This window comes from Eurytemora carolleeae, unplaced genomic scaffold, assembly GCF_000591075.1.
Source record: "Eurytemora carolleeae unplaced genomic scaffold, Eaff_2.0 scaffold666, whole genome shotgun sequence".
NCBI classification, from domain to species: domain Eukaryota; kingdom Metazoa; phylum Arthropoda; class Copepoda; order Calanoida; family Temoridae; genus Eurytemora; species Eurytemora carolleeae.
Window position 1 is genome coordinate 34,735 of NW_019396603.1, and position 27,218 is coordinate 61,952.

The following is a 27,218-nucleotide window of genomic DNA, read 5'->3' on the forward strand; positions in this document are numbered from 1 at the left end:
TCTGAAATTTTAGCTGCGGCTAGGACAGTCTAGGGAGCCGAGCGCTGCGGCCACATGTCTTACATTTCAGATCCATGTACAAAATTGATAGGAGGGGGGGGCCGGGGGGGTCCAAAAATCGTATACTAGGAAATTACCAATTTGTTTGAACTTTTATAAAATCTACACAAAAACGTTAGTTTTTAGCACCATTACGTCCCTTACCGACATATAAATGATTTGATACCCAGACTTGCACCCAGGATTGCGCATATTTTATGCTAAAATCCCTTTGTGTTCCCAATTGCAAATTGAGCTAAGCCAGGTTTCTTCTATAAGTTTCTGTTGAAATCGGACCTTCAACGATATTTCACAATCTACTTGCAGACTTTTGACGTGACGTGACTATCCCAGGCAAGGGAGGGTCCATCAATCTTGTTGAACTTGTACTTTGTACTTTGAAAATATTTGGTCTATGTCTTTCTAAACGAATCAAAAATTATAATTTATGAAAGTACACTAAGGTAAATAAAAAGTGTTATAATGACTGGTCTGTCGCCTTCGGTTGATATATTAAATTTAGTCAGCAAAGGAGGCTTTGAAATCGAATTTTTCTGAATTTTCATCCAAATCTTCACAATTGTTCGAACATTATTTTCTCCGGGAACTCCAATCCCTACCGCACCGGCGCGGCGGATTATTGGTTGGTTCAGATTTCTGTTAAAATTAGCTACGGGGCATCTGACTTCCTTACAAATACGACATTTTAGACTATCTTACCAGAAGGGTGTCATATTAATTGGACTATAATGATCGATTGGACGAATTGGACTAACGTTCAATTGGACAAATTTTTCAATGTTATTTGAATTACATCTTGTAAAGTTTTTGGTATTTTAAACAAAAATTTTATGATGTAATCTTAATATTTGAGGGTTACGGTAATTTTTGGGCCTAGCACTGCGGCTAGGACGTGCTTCAGGCCGAACGCCGCGGCTACGTCATGCAAAGTGGATCGGCGTTGCTGCCATAAATTTCCAAATTTCAGTGATGCCAAGTTGTGTTAAAATTAATTTTGTAATTTTTTTCTGAAAATTGCTCATTTGAAAAAAATTATTTTTTGTTCTGTTCATGCATTTGTACTTATGTTCAAATGGACTATAAAACCGGTTTCTGAATTCAGCTTTCAAGTCGGCCTTCAGACCTATCGATATAGAATCCTTAAAAGTTGGTGGTATGATACCGACCTATGTCATCAAACCTTAAAAAAATTCACTATCTTGCTAATTGTAGGCCTTTTCTATCCCTCCCACCAGGTAACAGCTCCAAGCCGGGATAGGGTTGTAACTGCATTTGCGATTCCGACTACAATTGCAACAATTATGATCTCGGCAACTTTTAAGCACCTTTTAAAAACTACTTCAAAGTAAGAGTAAGACATACAGGGTGACCCACAAAACATGACAGTAGCAAAAAGACTAGAAGGTCGTCTTTAATATTTAAAAGAATTTGCGACATTTAATCGTTACCCTAATCTTGGAATAGTAAAATTCTATTATAGTTTATTAATCAGAAAATACCAAGTATTGGCATTTTCAAAATGTGGTCTGCACCTGTTTAGCTTTCAATATTAACGAAGATCTGAAGAATTTCGTTCAGATTTCGACAATTTTTGTTGTATTTGAATAAATTAAAATCTGAACGAAATTCTTGATACAGGGTGTCCCACGAAACATGACAGTATGCAAGACGACTTGAATGTCGTCTTGATTTTTGATATAATTTGCTGCGCTTATTTGTCAACCTAATTTTAGAAGTAAATTTCTAGAGATAATTATCACAAAATTCCCCTAGTCCTGCCATTTCCAAAAAGAGGTCTGCCTTTTTTGTGCTTACAATATTGCCCGAGATATGAAGAATTTCGTTCAGATTTCGACAATTTTGCTTTTATTTAACAAAATTGAAATCTGAACCAAACTCTTTATATCTCCGGTAATATTGAAAGCACAAAAAACGCAGACCACTTTTTGGAAATGCCAGGGCTAGGAGAATTATGTGATAATTGTTTCAAGAATCATACATTTTAAAGTAGATAGAAGACTAAATGTCACAAATAAATTCAAATATCAAAGACGACTTTCAAGTCGTCTTGCTATTGTCATGTTTCGTGGGACACCCTGTATCTCAGAATATTGACAGCACAAAAAAGGCAAACCAAATTTTATAAATGCCAGGACTAGGAGAATTTGTTGGTTGTTGTATCAAGAATTATTGATGTTAAAGTAGGTTGACGACTAACTGTCACAAATAAATTATAAATAAAAGACAACTTTCAAGTCGTCTTGCTTCTGTCATGTTTAGTGGGACACCCTGTAGGTAAAAGGAGAGTTCAACCAACTAGATTTCCAAAGGTTCACCTATTTCAAATTTTCCACTCATTGTTGTTTTATGTAACTTTAGTATTTCAGGCCTATTCAATCCTGTAACTGTGTGCAGTCAGGGGTGTCAGGGGGTATGGAGACAAGCATCCCCCCCCCCTGGAAAAGTGAAAAACTATCCACCTCCCACCCCGGTTCTGTAAAAAATTCCTGAATACCCCTGTGTGTGCTTGTGCAGTGATTGTATGGAGCGCTATTTCGGTGAAATAACATCCGATATCGTTTAAACGCACCAGTTTCACTATAATTTTATTATTTAAATTTTATAGAATATGTAGAAAAATATTTTTATTTTCAAGTTTACTCCAAAAAATATCGCCTATCCGTCTCCTGTATTAAAGCAAGTTTCTTGTTAATCTTCTTGAATTTTCTTTTGATCGAACCTATTTGATTAAGGTTCATTCCGACAAATGATTGATATTCTTCTTGATTTTTCCACGAACTTTCCATCCAGAAAAGACTCCTGATTTTTCAATATTTCATGTGTGAACTCGTAACGTGAAAGTCCCCTAAACATCAAATTTGTTAACTATTAAAATTTTTATTTGATCTCGATCGTCTACAAGACAACGTATAACCTTAGGATCTCAAAATCCAACATCTTTTTCTTCTGAATTGAGAAATTATTAATTATGATGGGCATTTCGGGCATTAAGCAATAAGCAATGGGCATGTCAGCATAAGTACTGAGTAGGGAAAGTAGGGTAATGCTATTCAATCAATTTATGATTCCGGATTTACATTTTAAGAGACGAATTTCGAAATTTTCGAAAAAATCTACACCTATTATAATTTTAACTGTCACTTTAAAGTTTAATTACCTCATTTCATCTAGATTTATCAGCTGATCCCTTATTTTTTTTTTTTTTTTAAAGGAGATCGTCTAGGTATAAAATAACGCTTGTTAGATACTTTCCCAAAGGATTTTTCCCAAGTAGCTACTTCCCAAGGGAATTTTCCCAAGAGGCAACTTCCCAAACGACAACTTCCCAAGTCTGTCCTAGCTGCAGCACTCGGCAACCCAGCCTGTTCTAGCCGTGGCGCTTGGCCCCCTAGCCCATCCTTGCCGCAGCGCTCGGCCCCCATTGTAGCCTGCGGCGCTTCAGAGGGCCTAACCTTTGGGAAGTTGCCACTTGGGAAATTGCACATTTGGAAGTTGCCATTTAAGAAACTGTCATTTGGATGTTGCCCTTGAGGAAATGCCTTTGGGAAAGTACATAACACCTACTTCATAACACAAAGAAACCGTCTCTGTATAAGAATACTACTTTGATACTTACTTCTAATATAAAGAGATCTTCTGGGTATAAGAAAACTGATTAAATACTTAATTCATAATAAAAAGAGATCTGCGAACTTAATAATATAAAGAGAATGTCTGGGAAAAAGAAAACTGCTTACTTCATAATATTAAGAGATTGCCTGGGAATAAGAAAACTGCTTACTTCATAATATTAAGAGATTTTCTGGGAATAAGAAAACTGATTACTTCATAATGTTTTCTGGGAATAAGAAAACTGATTACTTCATAATGTTAAGAGATAGTCAGGGAATAAGAAAACTGCTTACTTCATAATATTAAGAGATTTTCTGGGAATAAGAAAACTGATTACTTCATAATGCTAAGAGATTGTCTAGGAATATGAAAACTACTTACTTCATAATATAAAGAGATGGTCAGGAAATAAGAAAACTACTTACTTCATAATATTAAGAGATAGTCAGGGAATAAGAAAACTACTTATTACTTTATAATATTAAGAGATTGTCTAGGAATAAGAAAACTACTTACTTCATAATGTAAAGAGATAGTCTGAGAATAAGAAAACTGCTTACTTCATAATATTAAGAGATTGTCTGGGAATAAGAAAACTGCTTACTTCATAATGTTAAGAGATTGCCTGGGAATAAGAAAACTGCTTACTTCATAATGTTAAGAGATTGTCTGGGAATAAGAAAACTGCTTACTTCATAATATTAAGAGATTGTCTGGGAATAAGAAAACTGCTTACTTCATAATGTAAAGAGATTTTCTGGGAATAAGAAAACTACTTACTTCATAATATAAAGAGATGGTCAGGGAATAAGAAAACTACTTACTTCATCATGTAAAGAGATTGTCTGGGAATAAGAAAACTGCTTACTTCATAATATTAAGAGATTGTCTGGGAATAAGAAAACTGCTTACTTCATAATGTAAAGAGATCGTCTGGGAATAAGAACAACTACAGATATACTTGAATCCTTCTCTAGTGCAAACCTTCCAATACTAGAGGAGAGAAGGGAAACTACAGCTACACGGTCTCCACAGAACTAAATACATTTATGTGTTTGTGCAGTTAAGGATAGGGGTTTTTTTTTTTTGGGGGGGGGGAGGAGAATTTGTTGTGGGTAATATCATTGATTTTCACGAACGAAATAGTTTTTTTTAAATAATAATAATAATTAGAAAATTTATTTAAAAGCTTGATTTGTACGTCGTACTGTGCAGGAAATTTTACAAATTTACAAATTGTTTATTCTTAACATTTGTTTTTCATACCAAATTTTGTTTTTATGCATCAAACAAACAAAACAAACAAACAAACAAACCAAAAAGGAGCGTGTTAAAATGATCATTTTTTTGTTTGTTTTCCCTTTCTTTTCTCTTAGAATAAACATATTGATTAAATATTTATAAATATTTAACCAGAATATAGTTATAAAATATGGGAAGAATTATATTAAGTTAAAGAAAACCACGATTAACAACCCTCTCTGTTTAATTAACGTAATATCACACACTATCTTTTTTCTTTATCAAGACAAATTTCAAGGAATTTACCACCTAACCCTGGACTAACCAGGGCGAGATGTTTAGGCTAATTCTATTTGAATTGAATCATGTTTTAGTTTATAATTAAACAATTTTTTTACTTTTCGAGTTGTCTTTTAATACTTTTTCATATAAAGTACATGCCGATGAAAAAATTCATAAGAGAAAGGAAAAAATGAAAGCTTAATAGGTTAATTTTGATCGAAAGTCACAGCTTGCTGAGATAAAGACCAAACTGTTAAATCAGCGTGACTTTTTAATTGTGAATATTTAAAGTATTAAAACTAACCCTGATACTGTCAACGTGAGGTTTAATAAATCCATCTTCTGCCAGATCAAGTATATGGGTATACGGGAGGATTTTACTTTCTTTACCTGATCAAACAAATAATTATCAATCAATCAATCAATCTTTGTATTAATAATCAGGGGTGTATATTCTTACCAGAAGTTGAATTGTTCCCCCCGCCCCTGACAAAATTGTCCTGAATTTCCTTCCCCGGAGAGGGTAATTTTTGTTCGGCTTTTATCGCAAACTAGCAATTTTTGACACCAAATCACTTATTTTACCATATTTTAAATCATTTTGCATCATCACTTCCTTTAATTTACAGTCATTCAGTCATTTTTGCTACATTTTTTACCCACTTACTCAGGTCAGGGATGTATATTAGATCTGAGATTCATACTTCTGGCCCCTCCCCTCTATTTTTTAATCATATTTTCCCCCTACAGTAACAACCAAAACATCAGGTTTTTATAACAGGGTGACGCAGCCCGCACAAACTTCACAGATGTTTTTAGTCATGCATGTGCACGGTAACAGAATAGCTTATTAAATGGGGGAAAATCATGATATTGATATTAAGGAAAAAAATATGATATTTTTTCCCCAAAAAGGTTTTGCGTAGTTTCCTGTGCGAGGCAAAACGATCAGATAACAAATAATGTGATTTTAAAAAATTTGAAAAAATATTGTTTGACACTAAGCTGTCTGTAAGTCCAACCAGTTTATGCCTGCACGTAAAGGTTCTAAAAGATTCTTTTAATTCTCTTCCATTAGAACTTAAATACAATTGGGAAATGAGACTCAGTTTAAAGGAATATGTGAAACTTTTCTAATTTTCTCTTCCCCATAGGCAATGGGGGAAACTTTTTAATATTTTGGGGGTAAATCATGTTTTTTCTCTTCCCTTAAACAACTGGGAAAGTGATAACTGAAGGGAAATAAATATCTTTAGAATTTTCTTCCCCAGACTCATGATATTATCATGGCTTTTCTTCTTTAAAAATAGTTTTTTTCTTTTCCATCCATTTTTATCTCTTTTCTTCCCCTTTTTCTCTTTTCTTCCCCTTTTTTCTCTTTTCTTCCCCTTTTTTCTCTTTTCTTCCCCTTTTTTCTATTTTTTCCCCTTTTTTCTATTTTTTCCCCTTTTTTCTCTTTTCTTCCCCTTTTTTCTCTTTTCTTCCCCTTTTTTCTCTCTTCTTCCCCTTTTTTCTACTTCTTCCCCTTTTTCCTTTTTTTCTTCTTTTTTTTCTCTTTTATCTTGAATTTTCTTCCCTGGGCTGATTTCTTCCCCCCCCCCCCCAAGGGGCCCAGGGGGGAGGGGGGAATATACTCCCCTGTGGCCTGCATAATATCAATCAATCACCATCTATGTATATAATTCAATGACTATCAATTAACCACTAAATTAACTAACTACTTTATTTTGAGAAGCATTATGCATATTGATATGGGTACCAGTTAAAACAACTTAACAACAAGATAATCCAAGCTCTAATACGTTCACAGAAAAATCGTGACGAGGAAAGCGGTTTTTTCTCTTTAGTTTATTTTTTAACTTTTTTTATAATTAAGCGTGATTTTCAACGGCAATTATTAATTTGTGTGATAATAATTTTTATTTTGAAAATTTCCATCCCTGGGTTATCACAAACCTGAAGAAGGAAAACTGATATCTCGTATTCTTTGTATAATCGGAGAATTCCTTTTATCAAATAATTTTTTCTCGGTCTCTCTGAATCCAGAAATTGCCTAAAACATTTAAGAGTTAAAAACGTTCTTTTTCTAACCCAAAAAATCTTAATTATAGAAAAAATTTTAATATTTTTTCTACTAAACAATTTCAGACAAAACAATTTCAGACAAAACAATTTTTAAACATCAATAATCCAGAAAAAAAAGGCTGCTGAGAGCTGGTGTGAAATGTCAAAAAACTTACGTTATCCCAATGATCTTTTTCATAAAGATGTCTTTTCAAATGTGGTTCGAATTCAGCCATTAGATTCTCTTCTTCCGTAAGACTAACAAAGTTCTCGTAAATAAGGAAACTGGACTCGAACTCCTGTTTTAGTGAGTCTGGAAAAGATTTACTAAATATAAATCCCTGCTGGGTCGTATATGATTTGAAGGAAAATTTAAGAGATAATCGTAGTCCATTTACAACCCCTGTTCTGATGATCATTTTTAACTCTGCAAAATAAGTTTATCTTTTTCTACGGGATAATTTAACAATGTAAAGAAGTTCTCTGCCAGCTCGTCGGGAGATAACTGTTGAGCAATCAAAACCGAGCTCTTCCATCTCTGGGATATAGGTTTCAGGTTTATTACATTGCTCCAGGACTAGGTATGCAATCCCGTGCTCAGATAGAACTTCTCTTAAACTCTCCACAACCCGTCTACAAATAATAAGTTAAAACTACTAGTAAATTGAAAAAGTAACTTAAAATATTTCCAAAGAATTATAGCAAATAACTAAAGCCGCATTGAATGTTTTACACGCTGCAATTAACAAAAATAAGATTTTTTGATTTTTTCAAATTGTGTTTCTGAACTTACTTTCTATTTCCTTTTTCAAAAGTTACATATTTCTGTTTTTAACCCCCGTTTAAATTTTTCTGAAGACTAAAAATATATTGTCTTTATCACTTTAACGGCAGGATAGAAAAAGATAAAATTCAAGACATCAAACATTAAGAATAGAAATAATTGGAAAAATGATTTTATTTTTATATTTTTATATTTTTTATTCTACCTTGTTATCACCAATCCTAGGTTTCCTCCTGCCCAGGAAGCAGGAAGTCCGGTTCCGCTTATCTCAGTGTCCTCTGTAGCTACGTAGGGAGGATTACATACAAGCAGGTCAACCTGACCACGCAGCCGGTCAGATAAAGTAGATAAGATATCAGTTCTTACAACCTAAATAATAAAAAAAAAATATTCTGGCTTAAATAAGATCATAAAAGACAGAAAATTAAATTTTGAATCAATAAACTAATCATAAATTCAACGACCAACTGTAAAAATACAAACCTGAACCTGAACTTTATTAGCAGCAGCTGTAACTTGTGTTGCCCGGCAGGCTGCTGGGTTAAGGTCAGTACTGAGAACAATAGCTGCAGGTAAACAAGTACTGTAAAAACGAACAGTTTAGAAATAGTGTCAACGACATATAAGAGAAAATTTAGGAATAAAAAAATTTGAAGTGGGTATTTTTAAAACTAGCAATTTTTCCTCGGAGGGTGGGAGTAGATTGAGGAAGTGGGGGATGGAAGGGAGATTTGTTTTCAGAAAAGAGGGTTTATTAAAAATCATTTATGGCATAAATGAACCAATCTCAGAAAATAATAAATGTACTAATCATAATCAAATTTTTTTCTTGAAAGCCGGTGTGTTGACATGCTGCTACCTCTTCTCCCCCCCCCCNAATTCTTTAGACTCTAGAGTCCGGAAGGTAGGGTACCTGAGGGCTGAAGATATTACTCCACTGCCACAACCAACCTCAACAACTAGATCAAGGTTCAAATCAAAAACAAAACTTTCACGTTTTTCCAGATATCGATATTTGGAGAAGAGAAAAATAATTTTGTTAGGAATACCAGACTTTCTTTTTAAAAACCCATGATAATAATTCTATTAACAGTTGTAATCAAAAAGACCCGGAATTAATTTACAATTAATTATAACACCCCCCTCCCCTTTTTGGAACCAAATACAGATTTCAATAATAAATTAAAACTGACTTAATATGAAGCTTGACTCTACCTATGAGAGGGTTAAGAGTATGAATGAGAGGGAGCTCCTGCTCTAGTGCGTCAAGTAGAAGAAAACTATCCTCAGCGGGATCATAAACAGATTCAAACTCTTCATATTTAAGATGTGACGTGTCTGGAGTTTTAATTTTGAACATTGTGTCAAGTAGGAAGATGGGAGATAATTTTAATCACTCATTTCTGAAACACAAGATTAGTTAAAATTAAGCTTTGCTGATTTCCTACACAGGCTCTTCACTCTACAGTCTAGAGTCTACAGGTCATGTTTTTTGTTTAAGCGCTAAAAGTTAACTTAAGTAGGAGAAAATTTACAGTTTTTCATTATTAAAATCTATTTGTTGTTAAAAATGCAAATTTTAAATATAAGCATATTTATATACGTTGAGCATTTCGATTAATTGATTATAATTTCGATTAACATATAAAGCATATAGGCTTACACGGCATATAAAAAGCACTTCACTCAATAAAGCCTATTTATACCAAAATTTGACATTCACACATATTTTTGGAAATTTTTAAACTCAGTAAATAAAACGAAAAAAAAGAAGAGAAACGAGATATGGAAAAACTTAAAGGAATTGAGAACAATTTAAAACAATATAATATTAACTCGACTTAATTTCGAAAAGATTCGAGACTAGCAATGATAAACGTTATAGACTCGAAATCATAATTATAAAAATAATAAACTCAATTTTCATAGAAAACATCGGGGAAAATGAGAGTAATAGCCGAGTAGGAGCAAACAGGTAAGAGATGAAACAAAACGAAAAAAGCGAGGAAAAAAAAACGAAAAAAATGGAAAAGAACAAACAACGTCGGTTCAAATAATCCCGAAATGATTCAAACATTATATTCAGACCGCGCAAAAACAGAAAGCATGAAGAAAAAGACTAAAAAGCACTTCACATTTTAATCTAGCTTTTAACTTAAAATACCCGTTAAATTCGGCATTTCATCTTGATTTCGTTTTTGGTTTGACAGTAAAAAATTAAATAAATAAAATTCAAAATCGTATTTTGATATGAACTTCCCCTCTCCTTTAGATATCTAGATTTTATATATATTTTCTCCTTTTCGTCATTCGTCCTCTTCTCAATCTCAAGCCCTGCAATCTTGGATGAGGTCTTACACTCGATTATGTTGTACAGCCCCTTAAAAATGCAGGCCCATGAAATACGAAATGAAGGCCCTGCCCATCCTAAGTATTTCATAGTCACCCAGATCCCTATATCCAGTCATGTTCTCCATGATGTTTTTGGGACCGTACACATTAGGATCTGAATGGCGGGGTTAACGTGAAAAGTATGAGCATTAAAGGAGCCGGTTGGGATAGTGAGAGTGCTGTCAGACCTGTTTGTTGCTCGGATAAACCCTGTGAACTGACTTAAGGTTTTAACCCTATTCTTTTTAATCTTCCGTTCTTCATTAGGTAATACTGTGATCTTCAGCGGATATGGGTGGGTCTAGATCCCAAAGGTACAAGGATCGCCAGCTTCTAGAGAAATCTTCATAGGAATAACATCATTTTTGAAGTTCTGGAGGTCTCTTTTGATTTAAGCAAAAGATATGTTGAACTATACTCCGCCATGAAGGCGTACTGTAACATCTTGATTACTCAGCTCAGCCCCCTAGTCTGTCCTAGCAGCAGCGCTCGGCCCCCTAGCCTGTCCTCGCTGCAACGCTCGGCCCAAACCTAACCTGACCTATAGTAATAAAAAAAAATTATACTTTAGCTGAAAAATAAGTGGTCTTGAACAAAATTGATAGGAGAAGGGGGGGGGNTATATGTCTAGAGTAAGTTGTGTAGTATATATCTAGAGTAAGTTGTGTAGTATATATCTTGAGTAAGTTGTGTAGTATATATCTAGAGTAAGTTGTGTAGTATATATCTAGAGTAAGTTGTGTACTATATATCTAGAGTAGGTTGTGTAGTATATTTATTTAGAAAATTTAGAAAAAATCGTTCTCTAGGAATATACCGAAATATACTTTCAGTCTACACTTACAGAATTCCCCTGGGAAGGTTAATTTAGTTTTATATTAATTTTTTGTGTTTTTATTCAGATCGAGATTTTTAAGTCTAGCGCAAGTGCCGCGAAGCAAAATACAATTTACTAATAGGAAAAGTATGACGAAGATATTATCAATTAATCATCAACTTCTTTCAAGGAAAAAGGTTTATTAACATGAAGATTTAAGAAACTGGGAAACAGAAAGAAACAGGGCTTTGGGTGGATAATATAGAGGTTTGAGGAGGTGGAGCTGGGGGGGGGATGCAGTCCATTCTCCCCCTGATTTCTCAAATTTGTTATTTTTCATCAGTCTCATCCGCCCTTTCCTCACTATACAAATTGAAAATTAAACATATCATTTGGGTAATGTTACATCGTCTATACGCAACATCCCCCCCACTGAACTTCTGACCTAGTAACTTTCCGACCTACGCCAGCTGCTTATTTTCGTATTATTTGAGGGTTAAGTTAGGTTAAGACAATTTCTGGGCCGAGCGCCGCGGCTAGGTGCAGGCTAGGGGGCCGGGCGCTGCGGCCACAAGTCCATTTAGCAGCTGTAAAACCACTTGCTTGTAGGTCGGATGTGTATTATAGCGGAATTGTCGTAGGTCAGAAGTGAAGTATAGTGGATTTGCGTAGGTCGAAAAATTTGATATTTCGTTAATTGCTAAATTTTATTTTTCTTTGCACATGAAGAGGAAGGAGTGAGAGGTTAAGGGGAGGGGCAGTAAAAAAGGAAGGGGCCACAATCTGCACATATAGAAGGCTCAAAATTTTGAATTGAATTTTGCGATTTTTTTCCTGCAAACCTGAACTCCCTGAACAAAGACAGTAAAAAAGGGGTATCAAAGCCATTTTTCAATTTTCGGTTTTAAAGTACCCTTATTAAAGACTTTTTATAAAAGGTCGGATAAATTTTCACATTTTGCTCCAAAACCCTGGGAGTAACTAACTCATCCTATTCCTGGGAGTACACCATAAACCCTGGGAGCAATTCCAAAACCCTGAGAGCAGCCACGTACCCCTCCCTCACTTGCAAGACTTCAGTTGTACAGGGTGTTCCACATCATATTAGACCGAGAACGGGTCTAAATTACGATTTTCGGGACTAATTAGAAAATTTCATTAGAATGAATCATTTTGAAAAATAACATAAGGCTTATATATCATATCAGATAAGAATTTAGCATAAGACATCATAGCGGCCAACATATCGTCCCCCAAAGTACGTGAACTACACGACCTCTTTATATGGAGAAAACGGGTTCAGAGGACTCAGAGGGACATAAAGACGAATACAATATAATAAAGAGTAACTTATTCTTATTATATTATATTCACATTTTACTGAATCACCCCCACCCCTCTTAATCCGTTGCGTAAAAGTGCGTAAATTTGTTCTTTTTATAATTTTTTTTAATCTCCCTGGGCCTAAGTCCTTTGTGCAGACCTATTAGATGGGGTTTTTTTTACTATATGAGCATGTGACATATTCATTGTTTTACATACATGTTATATTCGTTATTCAAATAAAAAGTTAGCGGGCTATTCAGAAAATAGATATAATCCCCAACTTACTTACTCTTATGACCGTCTCAAAACCTGCATCGCGCATCCCAAAAAAAAGCACAAAAAAATAACCTCCTCGTCTAAAAGATAAGAAGCTCAAAAGCATGGCGAAAAAACGCCCCCCCCCCCGCCTTTTTAGGGTTAAGCGAGCTTAAATATACAATATTGTGTAGTTTGTGCATCAGAGACTGAATCAAGTTTTGAAATATATAAAGTTTTCTTCAATCAAATATCAAATTTAAAAAATATTCCAATAAACCAATACTTCTCAAGTATATTCAAACCTAAAGTTTTACAATCCGTATACAGGGTGTCACAATAAACTTGAGAATTAAAAGACGACTTTGAAATGGCGTTTGATTTACAAATGTAGATGATTAACATACAGTATATTGAATGAAGTTTGTGCGTTTTATGAGATTCTCAAAATGTGGTCTGCTCTCTTTTAATTTCTAAAATTGAGTGCGTTAAAGAAATATCTAAACTATTTTTTCATTTGATAAATTGGAATTTTGACAACTTTCTTTTAATCTCTTTCAATTTTGAAAATATAAAAATTGACACACTACATTTTGATAGTTTCGAGACTAACAGTATTCGCTGCTGAACGACTTAACTGATTTTGGTGTTTTGCGCAGCGCAATGAATATAATTTTGTAAACAATATAAGCAATAATTAATAAATAATTAAATAATTGTATCTGAAGTCTTATTCTTTGTTGGTAAATGGTAACCCTGAATAACGAAGGAGAAAAATCTATTTATAATTATAAATGTATATTTGGCTAGTCTCATTATTTTTTGTGGTAATTCACATGACCCCAGTTTGATAGCTGGTCAGAAATGTGCAACCAAAACAGGAAAATCTGATATATGGTTTTGTTTCCAGGATAGACTGACCTGCATATATTAATTTTTTTTATTGTTGTACGAATTTTTAATTGAAAAATACGCACATATTGTTAAGTTTTCCAGTTTTGTGAAGTTAACCTTTCGAATATGTGCTCAAAAAAGTTAATGGTGTCTCCACCACGTACTTTGGAAAACGTACTTTTGAGGACGCATAAAATACTGACATACGTCACCACTTTCCATCAGGATGTTTGCCTTAAATTAAAAGTGCTAATTCCTCTATCTATATCTGATGTATACCTTTGATATTTCAAACTTACATTATTTTATCTATCAGAATTCATAGTTTGAAATATCCCAGGCCTACGAGATTGGGTTGCAAAGATATAGGAATTGGAAAATCAGAGTTTGTCAGAAAGAATCAGTTCCTTAAAACCCGTACGGGTAATATTTAGAGTTCTATCCATAATATATATCCAAGTTTAAACAATCATTTCAAGATATTTACAAGTTTCTATATCAAATATTGCGAAGATATTCTTTGTTTGTTTATATTAGGGTAAAATAAGAATAGCCTGTGAAGTATAATCTAGTGTAAGTTGTGAAGTATAATCTAGTGAAAGTTGTGTAGTATATATCTAGAGTAAGTTGTGTAGTATATATCTAGTGTAAGTTGTGTAGTATATATATAGAGTAAGTTGTGTAGTATATATCTAGTGTAAGTTGTGTAGTATATATCTAGTGTAAGTTGTGTAGTAAATATCTAGAGTAAGTTGTGTAGTATATATCTAGAGTAAGTTATGAAATATATATCTAGAGTAAGTTGTGTAGTATATATCTAGAGTAAGTTGTGTAGTATATATCTTGAGTGAGTTGTGAAGTGTATGCTAAAGTAAGTTGTGTTGTATATATCTTGAGTGAGTTGTGTAGTATATATCTTGAGTAAGTTGTGTAGTATATATCTAGAGTAAGTTGTGTAGTATATTTCTAGTGTAAATTGTGAAGTATAATCTAGTGTAAGTTGTGAAGTATATATCTAGAGTAAGTTGTGCATTATATATCTAGAGTAGGATGTGTAGTATATATCTAGAGTAGGATGTGTAGTATATATCTAGAGTAGGTTGTGAAGTATATATCTAGAGTAGGTTTAGAGTAGGTTGTGTAGCATATATCTAGAGTAGGATGTGTAGTATATATCTAGAGTAGGTTTTGTAGTATATCTAGAGTAGGTTGTGTACTGTGTAGTATATATCTAGAGTAGGTTGTGTAGTATATATCTAGAGTAGAATGTGTAGTATATATCTAGAGTAGGTTTTGTAGCATATATCTAGAGTAGGATGTGTAGCATATATCTAGAGTAGGTTTTGTAGTATAACTAGATTAGGTTGTGTAGTATATATCCAGAGTAGGTTGTGAAGTATATATCTAGTGTAAGTTGTGTAGTATATATCTAGAGTAAGTTGTGTAGTATGTATTTAGAGTAGGTTTTGTAGTATATATCTAGAGTAGATTGTGTAGTATATATCTAGAGTAGGTTTAGAGTAGGTTGTGTAGCATATATTTAGAGTAGGTTTTGTAGTTTATCTAGATTAGGTTGTGTAGTATATATCTAGAGTAGGTTTTGTAGTATATCTAGATTAGGTTGTGTAGTATATATCTAAAGTAGGTTTAGAGTAGGTTGTGTAGTATATATCTAGAGTAGGTTTGTAGTGTATCTAGAGTAGGTTGTGTAGTATATATCTAGAGTAGGTTTAGAGTAGGTTGTGTAGTATATATCTAGAGTAGGTTGTGTAGTATATCTAGAGTAGGTTGTGTAGTATATATCTAGAGTAGGTTTTGTAGTATATCTAGAGTAGGTTGTGTAGTATATATCTAGAGTAGGTTTAGAGTAGGTTGTGTAGTATATATCTAGAATAAATTAGAAACGTGAAGCTTATTTCCTATTCAAGTCTCCTCGGAGAATACTTAGAGAAGGAGGTAGACCAATTATCCAACAATAGAAACAGAATAATATTCTCAATACAAACTTATAAACCAATCCAGTCCAGAGTCCAGACAATCAATTTTTATGCATCCAATTAAATTTTAAAAAAAGGTGAAAAGTTTGAAGCTTGCTGATTTTATTTAAAAAAGGACTACAGGGTTAAGAAGAAGACTAGTCCAAAAGGACTACAGGGTTAAGAAGAAGACTAGTCCAAAAAAGTCTGAGTTTGACATATAGATACTTTAGACTAATACTAGACTGCGTATTTATTTTTTTGATTACTTTTGATATTTATGAAAAATTTTAATACCCAAAACTTTATATTTTTGATGACTTTTCTCATAAAAAAGGTTTTATACAAAAAAGAAGAAAATCTGCTGAACTGATTGTGGTTTTATGAAGTTATCGACAAAAGTTTATGTATCTGGTGTCCGAATTTAATGAATTTAAGCCGCGTCTCAAATCCCCCAAAAACCGGATTCAATTAATCGCCGGATTAAATCTTGAAAAATTTAATACAATTTTAAGTGGAACCAACCATATTTAAGCCGCGGCTTAAATTTAAACCACGGCTCAAATTCTTTAAATTCGGCCTTAGGGCTAGAAAATTAGATGCATTATAAAATATAAGTAATGATGTTGGTATATATCTAATTAGAAATCAATTAAATTTCAATTTAAAGTATTCATTCAGGGGGTAAAAGTAAAATTACAATTTAAAGTATCCATAAAGGGGTAAAATTCTAATTTAAAGTATTCATAAAGGGGTAAAATTCCAATATAAAGTATCCATAAAGGGGTGAAATTCCAATTTAAAGTATTCATAAAGGGGTAAAATTCCAATTTAAAGTATCCATAAAGGGGTAAAATTTTAATTTAAAGTATACATAAAGGGGTAAAATTCTAATTTAAAGTATACATAAAGGGGTAAAATTCCAATTTAAAGTATCCATAAAGGGGTGAAATTCCAATTTAAAGTATTCATAAAGGGGTAAAATTCCAATTTAAAGTATCCATAAAGGGGTAAAATTCCAATTTAAAGTATTCATAAAGGGGTAAAATTCCAATTTAAAGTATCCATAAAGGGGTAAAATTCTAATTTAAAGTATACATAAAGGGGTAAAATTCTAATTTAAAGTATCCATAAAGGGGTGAAATTCCAATTTAAAGTATTCATAAAGGGGTAAAATTCCAATTGGGTAAAATTTATAATTTAAATTATTCCTAAAGGGGTAAAATTCCAATTTAAAGTATCCATAAAGGGTTAAAATTCCAATTTAAAGTATTCATAAAGGGGTAAAATTCCAATTTAAAGTATCCATAAAGGGGTAAAATTTACAATTTAAAGTATTCCTAAAGGGGTAAAATTCCAATTTAAAGTATCCATAAAGGGTTAAAATTCCAATTTAAAGTATTCATAAAGGGGTAAAATTCCAATTTAAAGTATCCATAAAGAGGTAAAAGTAATTTTACAATTTAAAGTATCCATAAAGGGGTGAAAGTAAATTTACAATTTAAAGTATCCATAAAGGGGTAAAAGTAAATTTACAATTCAAAGTATCCATAAAGGGGTGAAAGTAAATTTACAATTTAAAGTATCCATAAAGGGGTAAAAGTAAATTTACAATTTAAAGTATCAATAAAGGGGTAAAAGTAAATTTACAATTTAAAGTATCCATAACGGTGTGAAAGTAAATTTACAATTTAAAGACTTTATCTTGGCAGTAAACCCAGTGTTACCTAGAAACAAAATATAATAATCACTTTTGAATTTAAATAGAGCTGATAACATTCCCCTGGTTCTATGGAGTTCCCCAATCAAAATTTTAGGCAAATCAGTCTAGGGGTTTATGAGCTATGATCGGACGAGCAAACAAATCTAGATTTCCAAATATTTAAATTATAACTCGGAGAAATATATTGTTATAGTGATAAAGCACATTTTCAATGTCGATTGCCATAAAAATGTTGATTGTTGTCATAAAATAAATAATCTAGTTGAGACCAGGTTTATAAATTTATAGGACAATTTACAAAATTTTTATTGCAGTCGTAGAAAATGTCTATTTTCAAGATCTTAGAACGGGGAGGGCAATAATTTGCTCTATGTATACAGGGTGTCTCTAAATAATTTGCTCTTCCAATGGCTAGTGTTTACAGGGTGTCTCTAAAAAACGCTTTTTAAAACATTGTAGCACTCATTATGGTTCAATTTTTTAAATTTGGGACATTAATAAAATCTTTGAAACATTTTCGATTGATTTCTATCAATTAGAGGTTTGGAACAAAAAAATTATGAAGTAAAAAATGCAAATCTTCTAAACAAATTTAAAAAACTAGAAATTCAAGGCGCTTCGCGCCCTTCTTTCTAGGCTTTTAGGGCGCTTTGCGCCCATCTTCTATTTAAATTGTGAACATGTTTTTTTTGTTTACATTTCAAAACAAAGAAGAAAAAAATTTTGCGGATTTTTAAAAAAAATTTGCGGATTTTCAAGAATTTTAAATTTTTTTACAAAATTAAAAACCTTTAAAACACATTTTTTTAAATTTTTATCATTCATAAACCTTCTCTGTAGTCACATGATGTCCCACAAAAAATTTGGGCCCGATCGGTTCAGCCGTTTTGACGTTTATTGGATACAAACAAACAGACAGACAAGACAAATTTATATATAGATGCCCAGTTATTCTGTAAGATTGGCAAGACCTTAGTCTACAATGCAGGAAAACAAATTGCCTTGCTTTTCAGTACCACAGGGAAAGGGTCACAACAACTTAATGCCATGCTCTTTTGATATAGTTCGGGCACTAATTTCACCCAGCAAGACATCCTACTTTTAGTCAAATATCATTATAATTTTCATTATATCAATGTTCTTAATAATTTTTGTGTAATTCTAACCCCTTAATCTACTCAAATAAAATGTGAGTTCAAAATAATTTTTATTTTCACGTATCTCAATGGTCCAACATAATTTTCAACCAAACAAAACATGTTAAATTTCAAAATGTTCTTATTTTTGTTCTACCTCTAATTGGTATCAATCGATAGATTTGAAAAATTTGAAAAATTTGAAAAATTGAAGTAAAGTGAGTGATAGAAAGAGCGTTAGACCCCCTTTATGTGTACTAAATATCATATCTCAGAGGAAACCAAGGACGTTGGTCGATAAAATTCCAAATATATGTTTTCTAGGTTTATAGAGAACATTAAACGTACTTTCATTGCATAATCATTTAAAGAAATGTTTTTCTTTTTTTCCTTCGAAAATGCAGAAAGTTTTGATGAATAGGGGTGAGTATCATGAATAGAAATAAATAGATACCCAATACAGTGTATTTAGGGTTGTATAGTATAGGTATGCGGTATTCTATATAAGAATAGGAAGGATGAGAACTAAAGGATGGATAAACTACAGAGTTCTGCATATTCAGCTTTATTCAGTATTCAGCCATTAAGCTGGTAAACTGCTCTATAGTTATCCTTATGTTCTTACTTTGATAAATCCGCAGCTAGGACCTTCGGAATTTCTTTTTTTCCCCGGGACGATAATCTAGATAATCTAGACGATAATCACTTTTTCATCTGATTTTTCTCTTTCGGTCTCTTTTTCTGAACTATTGGTCTTCCTTCCTTCCTTCCTTACTTTCTTACATACTTCCTTACTTCCTTACTTCCTTACTTCCTCACTTCCTTACTTCCTTACATCCTTACTTCCTTACTTCCTTACTTTCTTACTTCCATACTTCCGTACTTCCTTACTTCCTTACTACCTTACTACCTTACTTCCTTACTTCCTTACTTCCTTACTTCCTTACTTCCTTACTTCCTCACTTCCTTACTTCCTTAATTCCTTACTTTCTTACTTTCATAAGTCCTTACTTCCTTACTTTCTTCCTTACTTACTTCCTTACTTCCTTACTTCCTTACTTCCTTACTTCCTTACTTCCTTACTTCCTTACTTCCTTACTTCCTTACTTCCTTACTTCCTTAATTCCTTAATTCCTTACTTCTCTCCTTCCCTTTGTAATTCCCGAATATGGCTGATAAAGAATCCATTAAATATCCTCCACACTTGAATATAATCCAGAAATATGAAAACCAAACTTTTCTTTATTCTCAAATTCCCACGTGGAATTAGGGTACAAAGTATATATTAATAATTTATATGCTTGATTTGAAGTTTGTGCTATGAGTGCTATTTCTCACATATTGGGTGAATACATTTTAGACTCCTACAGACTGGGTCAACTTTAAAGTGTACACCTTGTCCTTTTTATCTTACCTCACTTATTGTAGTATTTAAAGTATGGTTACTAAACTCTAAACTCCTCGCCCCTTTCTCTGAGTCACAGCAGAATGTAGAACCTGGAAATTGAAGCCCCTTTCTCTGAGTCATAGCAGAATATAGAACCTGGAGATTGAAGCTCCTTTCTCTAAGTCATAGCAGAATATAGAACCTGGAGATTGAAGCTCCTTTTTCTGAGTCATAGAAGAATATAGAACCTGGAGATCGAAGCCCCTTTCTCTGAGTCATAGCACAATATAGTAGCTGGAGATTGAAGCTCCTTTCTCTGAGTCATAGCAGAGAACCTGGAGATTGAAGCCCCTTTCTCTGAGTCATAGCAGAATATGGAACCTGGAGATTGAAGCTCCTTTCTCTGAGTCATAGCAGAATATAGAACCTGGAGATTAAGGCAGTGCACCCGGGATTCTGAAATAGTTTAGAAGTTGAGCTAAGCCTCCATTTATACAACCAAGGCCTGAAGACATGCACTTTTGTACTGCTATCAGATTGTTATCAGATCTTTAACATGCTTGTCCAAGAACAGAGGAGGCCACCAGCCTCCTCCCCCATCATTATACATGAATATGCATCCTTGGAATCCTCAGCATCACCGAGGGTATCAGATGCTGTCTTATCCTCTTCAGATTACCCTTTGCAAGGAACCAATCTTACTGGTGATCTGGAGCAGCTAGAAGATCCAGCGAGACCTATGACTCCAGGAGCAGAAGATGATCCTGATGCAGGAGATGCTGCTCTTTATAGAGAGCTCTTCACAGACCTGTTGTAGAGTCAGCAGAAGAACCAGATGATCCTGAGTTTGGAGACGCTGCTCATTGTATAGCAGCTCTTCACAGACCAGATGTAGAATCAGCAGCAAAACGAGATGAGCCTGATACGGGAGACGCTGCTTCTTAAAGAGGAGCTCTTCACAGACCTGTTGTAGAAACAGCAGAAGCAGGAGATGATCTTGATGCAGGAGACGCTGCTCCTTACAGAGAAGCTCTTCACAGACCTGTTACAGAAAAAGGAGATTATCTGGATGCAGGAGACGCTGCTCCCTTAAAGAGCATCTCTCCACAGACCTGTTGTAGAAGCAGCAGATGCAGAAGACGCTGCTTCCTTATAGAGCAGCTCTTCACAGGCCTATTGAAGAAGCAGCAGAAGTAGGAATGATCTTGATGCAGGAGACACTGTTCCCTATAGAGCAGCTCTTCACAGACCTGATGTAGAAGCAGCAGAAGTAGGAGAATGCAGAAAAAGCATTTCAGATTAAAGGAGCACCTTAAAAAGGAAAGACTCCGGGAGACCGGGAGCAGCTAAAGTAGCAGAGACTTCGGGAGCAGCAAAAGAAGTAGCTAGGATTTGCAGTAGAAACAGTAAACGAACCAGATCAGCTGAATGAAATATTTGAGTTCGAGGAAGCTGCCAAGATAGATCCTGATCCAGAGAAGCTGAACGAGATATTTGAGGTTGAGAAAGCTGCTCAGATAGATCCTGATCCGTAGCAGCTGAACGAGATATTTCAGGTTGAAGAAGCTACTCAGGTAGATCCTGAACCAGAGCAGCTGAACGAGATATTCGAGTTCAAGGAAGGTCAAAAATTTTTTTGTTCTAATAAATCCCCTATGTTTTGCAGAGAGAACACAATTGAAATAATCCGTTATTAAATATTATTAACAGTTGATCATACAAAGATATTAAGAGTACTATATTGTAAATCGAGTATTGCCATCTTTGCATGGAGGGTCACTTGCGCATAACGGAACTCCCCCCCCCCTCCCGCCATGTCCACCCGTTTTTTTTAAAGTTTATGGTTTTTGTGTGTGGGATCATTTGTTATTCCTGTGGTTTAAGTATTCATTAGTTTTATTGTATTCTATGTCTCAGTCCATCAAATATTCAGAGAGTGCGAGTAAAAACTTCTATTATTTAAAATACAATTAGAAATTCTTTGTTTTACTTAAAGATTGTTTTCTAGAATACAGTGGTGTCTCAAAAAATGCTCAGTTAGATATAAAAGCATCTAACATGATTTGATCCAGGGCCGTAACTAGATATTTCTGTAGTTTTTTATTTTGTATTTCAGAAAATTACAAAATACGCTCTAAAAGTAACCTTTCTCACCTAATTAGAAGCGAGTTATAGTTTTAGACTTTTCATGATTTACATTAATATTCTAAAATTATGAGTAAAACACACAGTTTGTTAGTAAAAGCAATTAAAAGTTAAAAATAGATATATACACCCGTCCAATTTCTCCGTATCTATCTTTAGACTTGAACCCAAGTTGACCGACTTTTCAGTTCAAACCTTCCTTACATTTTAGTATCAAAGAAACTTAAAATCAAATCAAGTTAACAACAAGGAAATAAATAATTGTCGATAATGAACCAATAATGTATTATGAATAACCCTGTACTATATTTTTGTAATCGTAATCGTAAAATGGTGACCTAGCCCTATAATCAACCCTGCTCCATCCTGGCTTCTCCAGTCTGACTTCTCCATCCTGGCTGCTCCAGTCTGACTGCTCCATTCTGATTCAATTCTTCTTCCTTCTGTTTTCCTGTTTTTCCATAATCTAATAAATCTTTGAATTTGCCTCAGCGCAACAAATTATCAAGGTTTTATCTTAGAAAAGTTGATATGTTGATCAAAAATCTGATCCAACAGGGGCCCCCCCCCCCTGTTTGATGTTTGATTGATCAATGTTTGATGTTTATCTATTTTGTGTATTTAGAAAATCTACGAGATATTTACAATCTATTTATACTTGGTTTGTAGCACTAAAATCTCAGAATAGTATATATATTCTGAGAAATAGATAGATCAGAAATATATATGATATATATATTTGTTTTAGATATTTAGAAATGTAAAAAGAGAGATCAGAAATATACATGATATATTTTTACATTTAAAAATATAAAAATCAAACCAGGAAATTTGACACAAATTCACAGATCTATAAAACCCCTTCAAAACCAAACTTTTGCAACAGAAAAAAGAATTTTAAAAAAATCAGAATAATTTTTTATCTCGTCTATTTGTAATGAATGTTTGTAAGATTATTAAAGATGTTAAGTAGCTGATGAAACCATGTGTTCCTGTCTCCTGGGAGCTGAGAGCAATCATCTCGATAATAAATTATCATACTTATTCAACTTGATTGGGTGCTTAGAGATAATCAGAGTACTTCCATCATGTTTATGTATAGAAAGGCAAGGCAAGGGAAGGGAAGAGAAGTGAGGAAGGGAATCTCTTTATGATTTTGACAAAGTCATAACATATTTAAAAAGTCTGCAACCGAAATAAAAAAAAAACTAGGTTTTAACCGTTTTAACAGGGTTTTAAAATTTTAACACCACCAGATCAGGGTCGTATTTAGGATTTAATCTAGGGGGAAGTAGCAGGAAGCACAAAACTTGTCTTGAACCCCCTCCCCCCTTCCTCTAGAAGTGTAATTTTAAAATAAGAAAAATTGGTAAATATATCCAAGAGAAACAAAACTCAATTTCCGTCTTCTTCGGTTTCAACAAGGGCAATGAGATTTCTAGTGGTTCCCCGTGCCCCCCCCCCCCTCCAACCACAACTTGTGTGCACTCTTTTCATGAATTGAACTTTTTTTATGGGGGGGGGGGAGTTCAGGTTTGGTTTGAGTTTATTAATTTTTCATAACCTCTATGTCGTGAATGAGAAAAGGTCTGTAAAAGCTATTTCAAAAGATTAAAAGAAAAAACTTTTATCCCGCAACACGAAAAACATTTCAGATGGTAGTTTTACATTCAGACTTTGGGGATTGGACAATCTTTGAAAATAAATTTTCATCTTGAGCGATCTTCAGAGATATTTTGAAAATTTTTCGTGGGGGATTTTTAGGATTTACAAAAGTCATTAGGCATCTTTCAGATCTTGATAATTTGTTGAGATTGTCAAGAATCTATCATGAAATTAATAATCTGCTAAATTAATGACTAAAAAGGCAAGTAATTATAATTAAATTATATGTAGACTCATGCTGTGGTAAAATTTAAAATCGTAAGAAATAAAACTTCAAAATGCATAATTTTATACAAATGAAACCTTTAATGGTCGAATAGTTTTACTAGCAGGTGGCTGAGATATTTTATTTTATTAATAACCAAGAAAATTAGTATTTCATAAACCATAATAATATATGATTTTGGGATGAAAAATTGAATAAATGAATAATGTCTGTTTGAAAATATGAAAGATTAATCTAAAAATTTGGATAATTGTTGTAAAAACTACATTTAAGTATGGAGGCTTCAGAAGTTATTAAATATTGTGAATTTTAGGGAATTGTTTCTATTTTTTACTTTAAACAAGTTCTTCTCTGAAACCATAGTAATTATTTCTTAGAATGAAACCTACCAAACTGGTTAAAGCTCAAAGTTAGTTCTTTAGTTCTTTCTACAATAGGTTAATTTTCAACATTTTATCTGTAATTATCAGCAACTTACTTACTTGGGGTTGAATATTTACTAAAATTGTCTTCATCTAAAAAACACAAAAATAACTTGCAAATTGCAGCCTTTTTCTAAATGTAGAATCAGCAGTTTGGTGCTCCTAGTTCAACTACAGTCTAGTATCTATGTAGATAAGCTGTTTGTAACCAACCTTCCAATAAAGAGCAGTCTACTATAATCAGCTTTGTAGTTCATTTGTATAAAGCTAGAATAATAAACATTAGTTTACGATTATACAGTAGCTATAAGAACCTATTTTATTTAACTATCTATAGTCTACATAGCAAATGGCAGTTCTATTTATCAAAAACAAGTAGATAGCAACTAGAATCCAGTAGATAGAAGCTAGAATCCAGTAGATAGAAGCTAGAATCCAGTAGATAGCAACTAGAATCCAGTAGATAAAAGCTAGAATCCAGTAGATATCAACTATAATTTAGTAGATAGCAGCTATAATTTAGTAGATAGTAGCTAGAAATCATTAGTATAGTAGCTTAATCCTGCAGATCCATATAGCAAGATAACAGCTTGGAATCCAGAAGACAGCTGCAGCTCTATTACCAATATATATTGACAGCTTGTATAACAGCTGGAATAAATCATGTATCGACTACACATAATAAGTCTTATTCTTTCCTAACCTACAGAATACACAAGTCTAGGGAGGTTTACATACATTATACAGGGTGTCCCACATCATGTTGGATAGTGTTATATAGCTCTAAATTTCGATTTCCGGGACTAATAAGAAAATTTTAAAAGAACGGATCATTTTACAAAATTTTATAAGTCTAATATAAAGAATTGCATGCAATTCTATCTTAATAGGGTTCAGAATCGGTAAATCTGTAGAAAAAAAATGTGTAGCATTTCCTTTGTAAACTTTATTTATTTATTTATTTCAGCAGTTTTTGATGATAAAATTTTTACCACCCCTGGTTTATAGTGTAAAGTTTTAGAGAAGTGGGGGGGGGGGTCTGAGAACATTCTTCTGTAGTTATAAGATGCCCCTGAGTCTACACTATTGGATAAATCACTCAATATTATCCAACCTCTAATGATTGGTTTGAGTAATAGTTTCCTTTTCTGTAATAGAATATACCAGGAAGCTAAACATACTGATCAAATGAGATAACAGAATATTCAATTCTCCACTTTTCATTCTATTTTTGGAGAAAAAAGCTCGGTGTCTTGAAACTTTTCTAATATATTGATATTTTCTAATGTTGAATAAATTAAATGCTAAAACAAGTCCGATTCCCACGGTACCTAACAAACCTAACAATGAGGAAGATATCGTCGTGTTTTTCTTCATGAAAGAGTGAAATTCAGCTAATTTACTCTGAGGCGGCTTATGGGGCAGGGGCGGATACCGGATTTAAGTGAGGGGGGGCTNTTTTTTTTTAACTTTTCACATATTATAGCTTATTAAGACAGATATTTTTCCTGTTTTGCACTAGGGTTTCTTTCCCTTAAGCATGCTATTGAGAAGCTATTCTGAAAATAGGAACAAAAAATTCCAAATTCAGAGGGGTGGGGGCGAATGTCCCCCGCCCCCCTGTATCCGCCCCTGTTATGGGGGGAAGGGGGGACGCCCCCCTGGAAAAATTAAGAGCGCAAGTAGAGAAACCAAGCACCTTCTAACTCTTTAATTTGTCTTTTTAAGAATAGATTCGAAAATAATTTTCCCTGCGGCGCCACTGATCACCCTAAATGAAAATTTTTATAAAAATCTAAATCTTGTTTACATATTTTAATTATTTTCCCATCCCTGAAAAATATCCTAAGCCGCCCCTTAATTTATTCAATTACTCTGAGGAATAAATATTAATTAAAAAATAAACTTCCCGCTAGACAAATAAGGATATCTTATTCATCCTTAATCAGAAAAGGTTTAAAGGGTGCTGTTGTCAATCAGTAATTTGGTAGTTGAAGGCCACGTGTTACTTTAAGGAAGATACACTTGAACCCTATAGCTTTGTTTACATTATAAGTGGGAGAAACGTAAACAAACTTAGTGGTGATGAGTTTTATTTATTTTTCTACCAGCAGAGCCGGAAATAAAATTGAGTTTTAGCCACAGGCCCTGATTTTCTAATATTCTATATCTTTGCAACCCAATGTTGTAAACCTTAGATCTTTCAAACTATGAATTCTGTAAGATCAAATAATCTGAGCTTTAAATATAAAAAGCCCTACCACATTAGACTGCATGAGATATAGGGATTAGACTATTGAGTTCGTGTGGCAAAGACTGATCCTTTAAGAGAGAATTGTTGAATGAAATAATATTGTGGCAAAGACTGATCCTTTAAGAGAGAATTGTTGAATGAAATAATATACTAAATAATATTTCAAACAACAAAATTTAGTAAACCCATTCACGAAACCCGGGTTCCGACTGCACTGGCATTAAAATCTAGACAACTCTGAAAGTTAGCCATCTTTGTTGGTTTGGTTGAAGTTTTGAATGTATGATGTTGTATCTTGTATCCTCCAGAGTTATGTACATCGTACTTTTACTAATTAAGAGTTGGAGAAGAATTTAAACTTTTAAACTTTAACTGGAATTTTATGCGAAGTTTAAGCCCCCCCCCCCACCCGTTCCCCACCCTCTTCTTAGCTTCTTCTTTTAGTTCTGCTCAGTTCACAAAATGTTCTCCATTGTTTAAAAATCCAAATATTTAGTTTGCCAACTCGCTTCTGGGTCAGTCTATGTAAAATCAGC

The 27,218-nt window shown here is 33.5% G+C and overlaps 2 protein-coding genes across 2 annotated transcripts; both read right to left on the reverse strand.

Annotated features, from left to right (window-relative positions):
• Window positions 1-2,690: 2,690 nt before the first annotated feature.
• On the reverse strand, window positions 2,691-7,715 carry LOC111706171 (alpha-ketoglutarate-dependent dioxygenase alkB homolog 7, mitochondrial). The gene is made up of 5 exons (XM_023478964.1): window positions 7,458-7,715; window positions 7,174-7,270; window positions 5,522-5,607; window positions 4,606-4,730; window positions 2,691-2,926 (listed from the first exon to the last, which is right to left on the reverse strand). The coding sequence occupies exons 1-5, from the start codon at window positions 7,698-7,700 to the stop codon at window positions 2,809-2,811; spliced, it is 669 nt and encodes a 222-aa protein (XP_023334732.1). The 5' UTR covers window positions 7,701-7,715; the 3' UTR covers window positions 2,691-2,808.
• Window positions 7,708-21,095, reverse strand: LOC111706172 (hemK methyltransferase family member 2). The gene is made up of 6 exons (XM_023478965.1): window positions 21,083-21,095; window positions 9,281-9,468; window positions 8,979-9,024; window positions 8,549-8,648; window positions 8,271-8,434; window positions 7,708-7,914 (listed from the first exon to the last, which is right to left on the reverse strand). The coding sequence occupies exons 2-6, from the start codon at window positions 9,423-9,425 to the stop codon at window positions 7,722-7,724; spliced, it is 648 nt and encodes a 215-aa protein (XP_023334733.1). The 5' UTR covers window positions 9,426-9,468; window positions 21,083-21,095; the 3' UTR covers window positions 7,708-7,721.
• Between the last annotated feature and the right edge of the window lie 6,123 nt (window positions 21,096-27,218).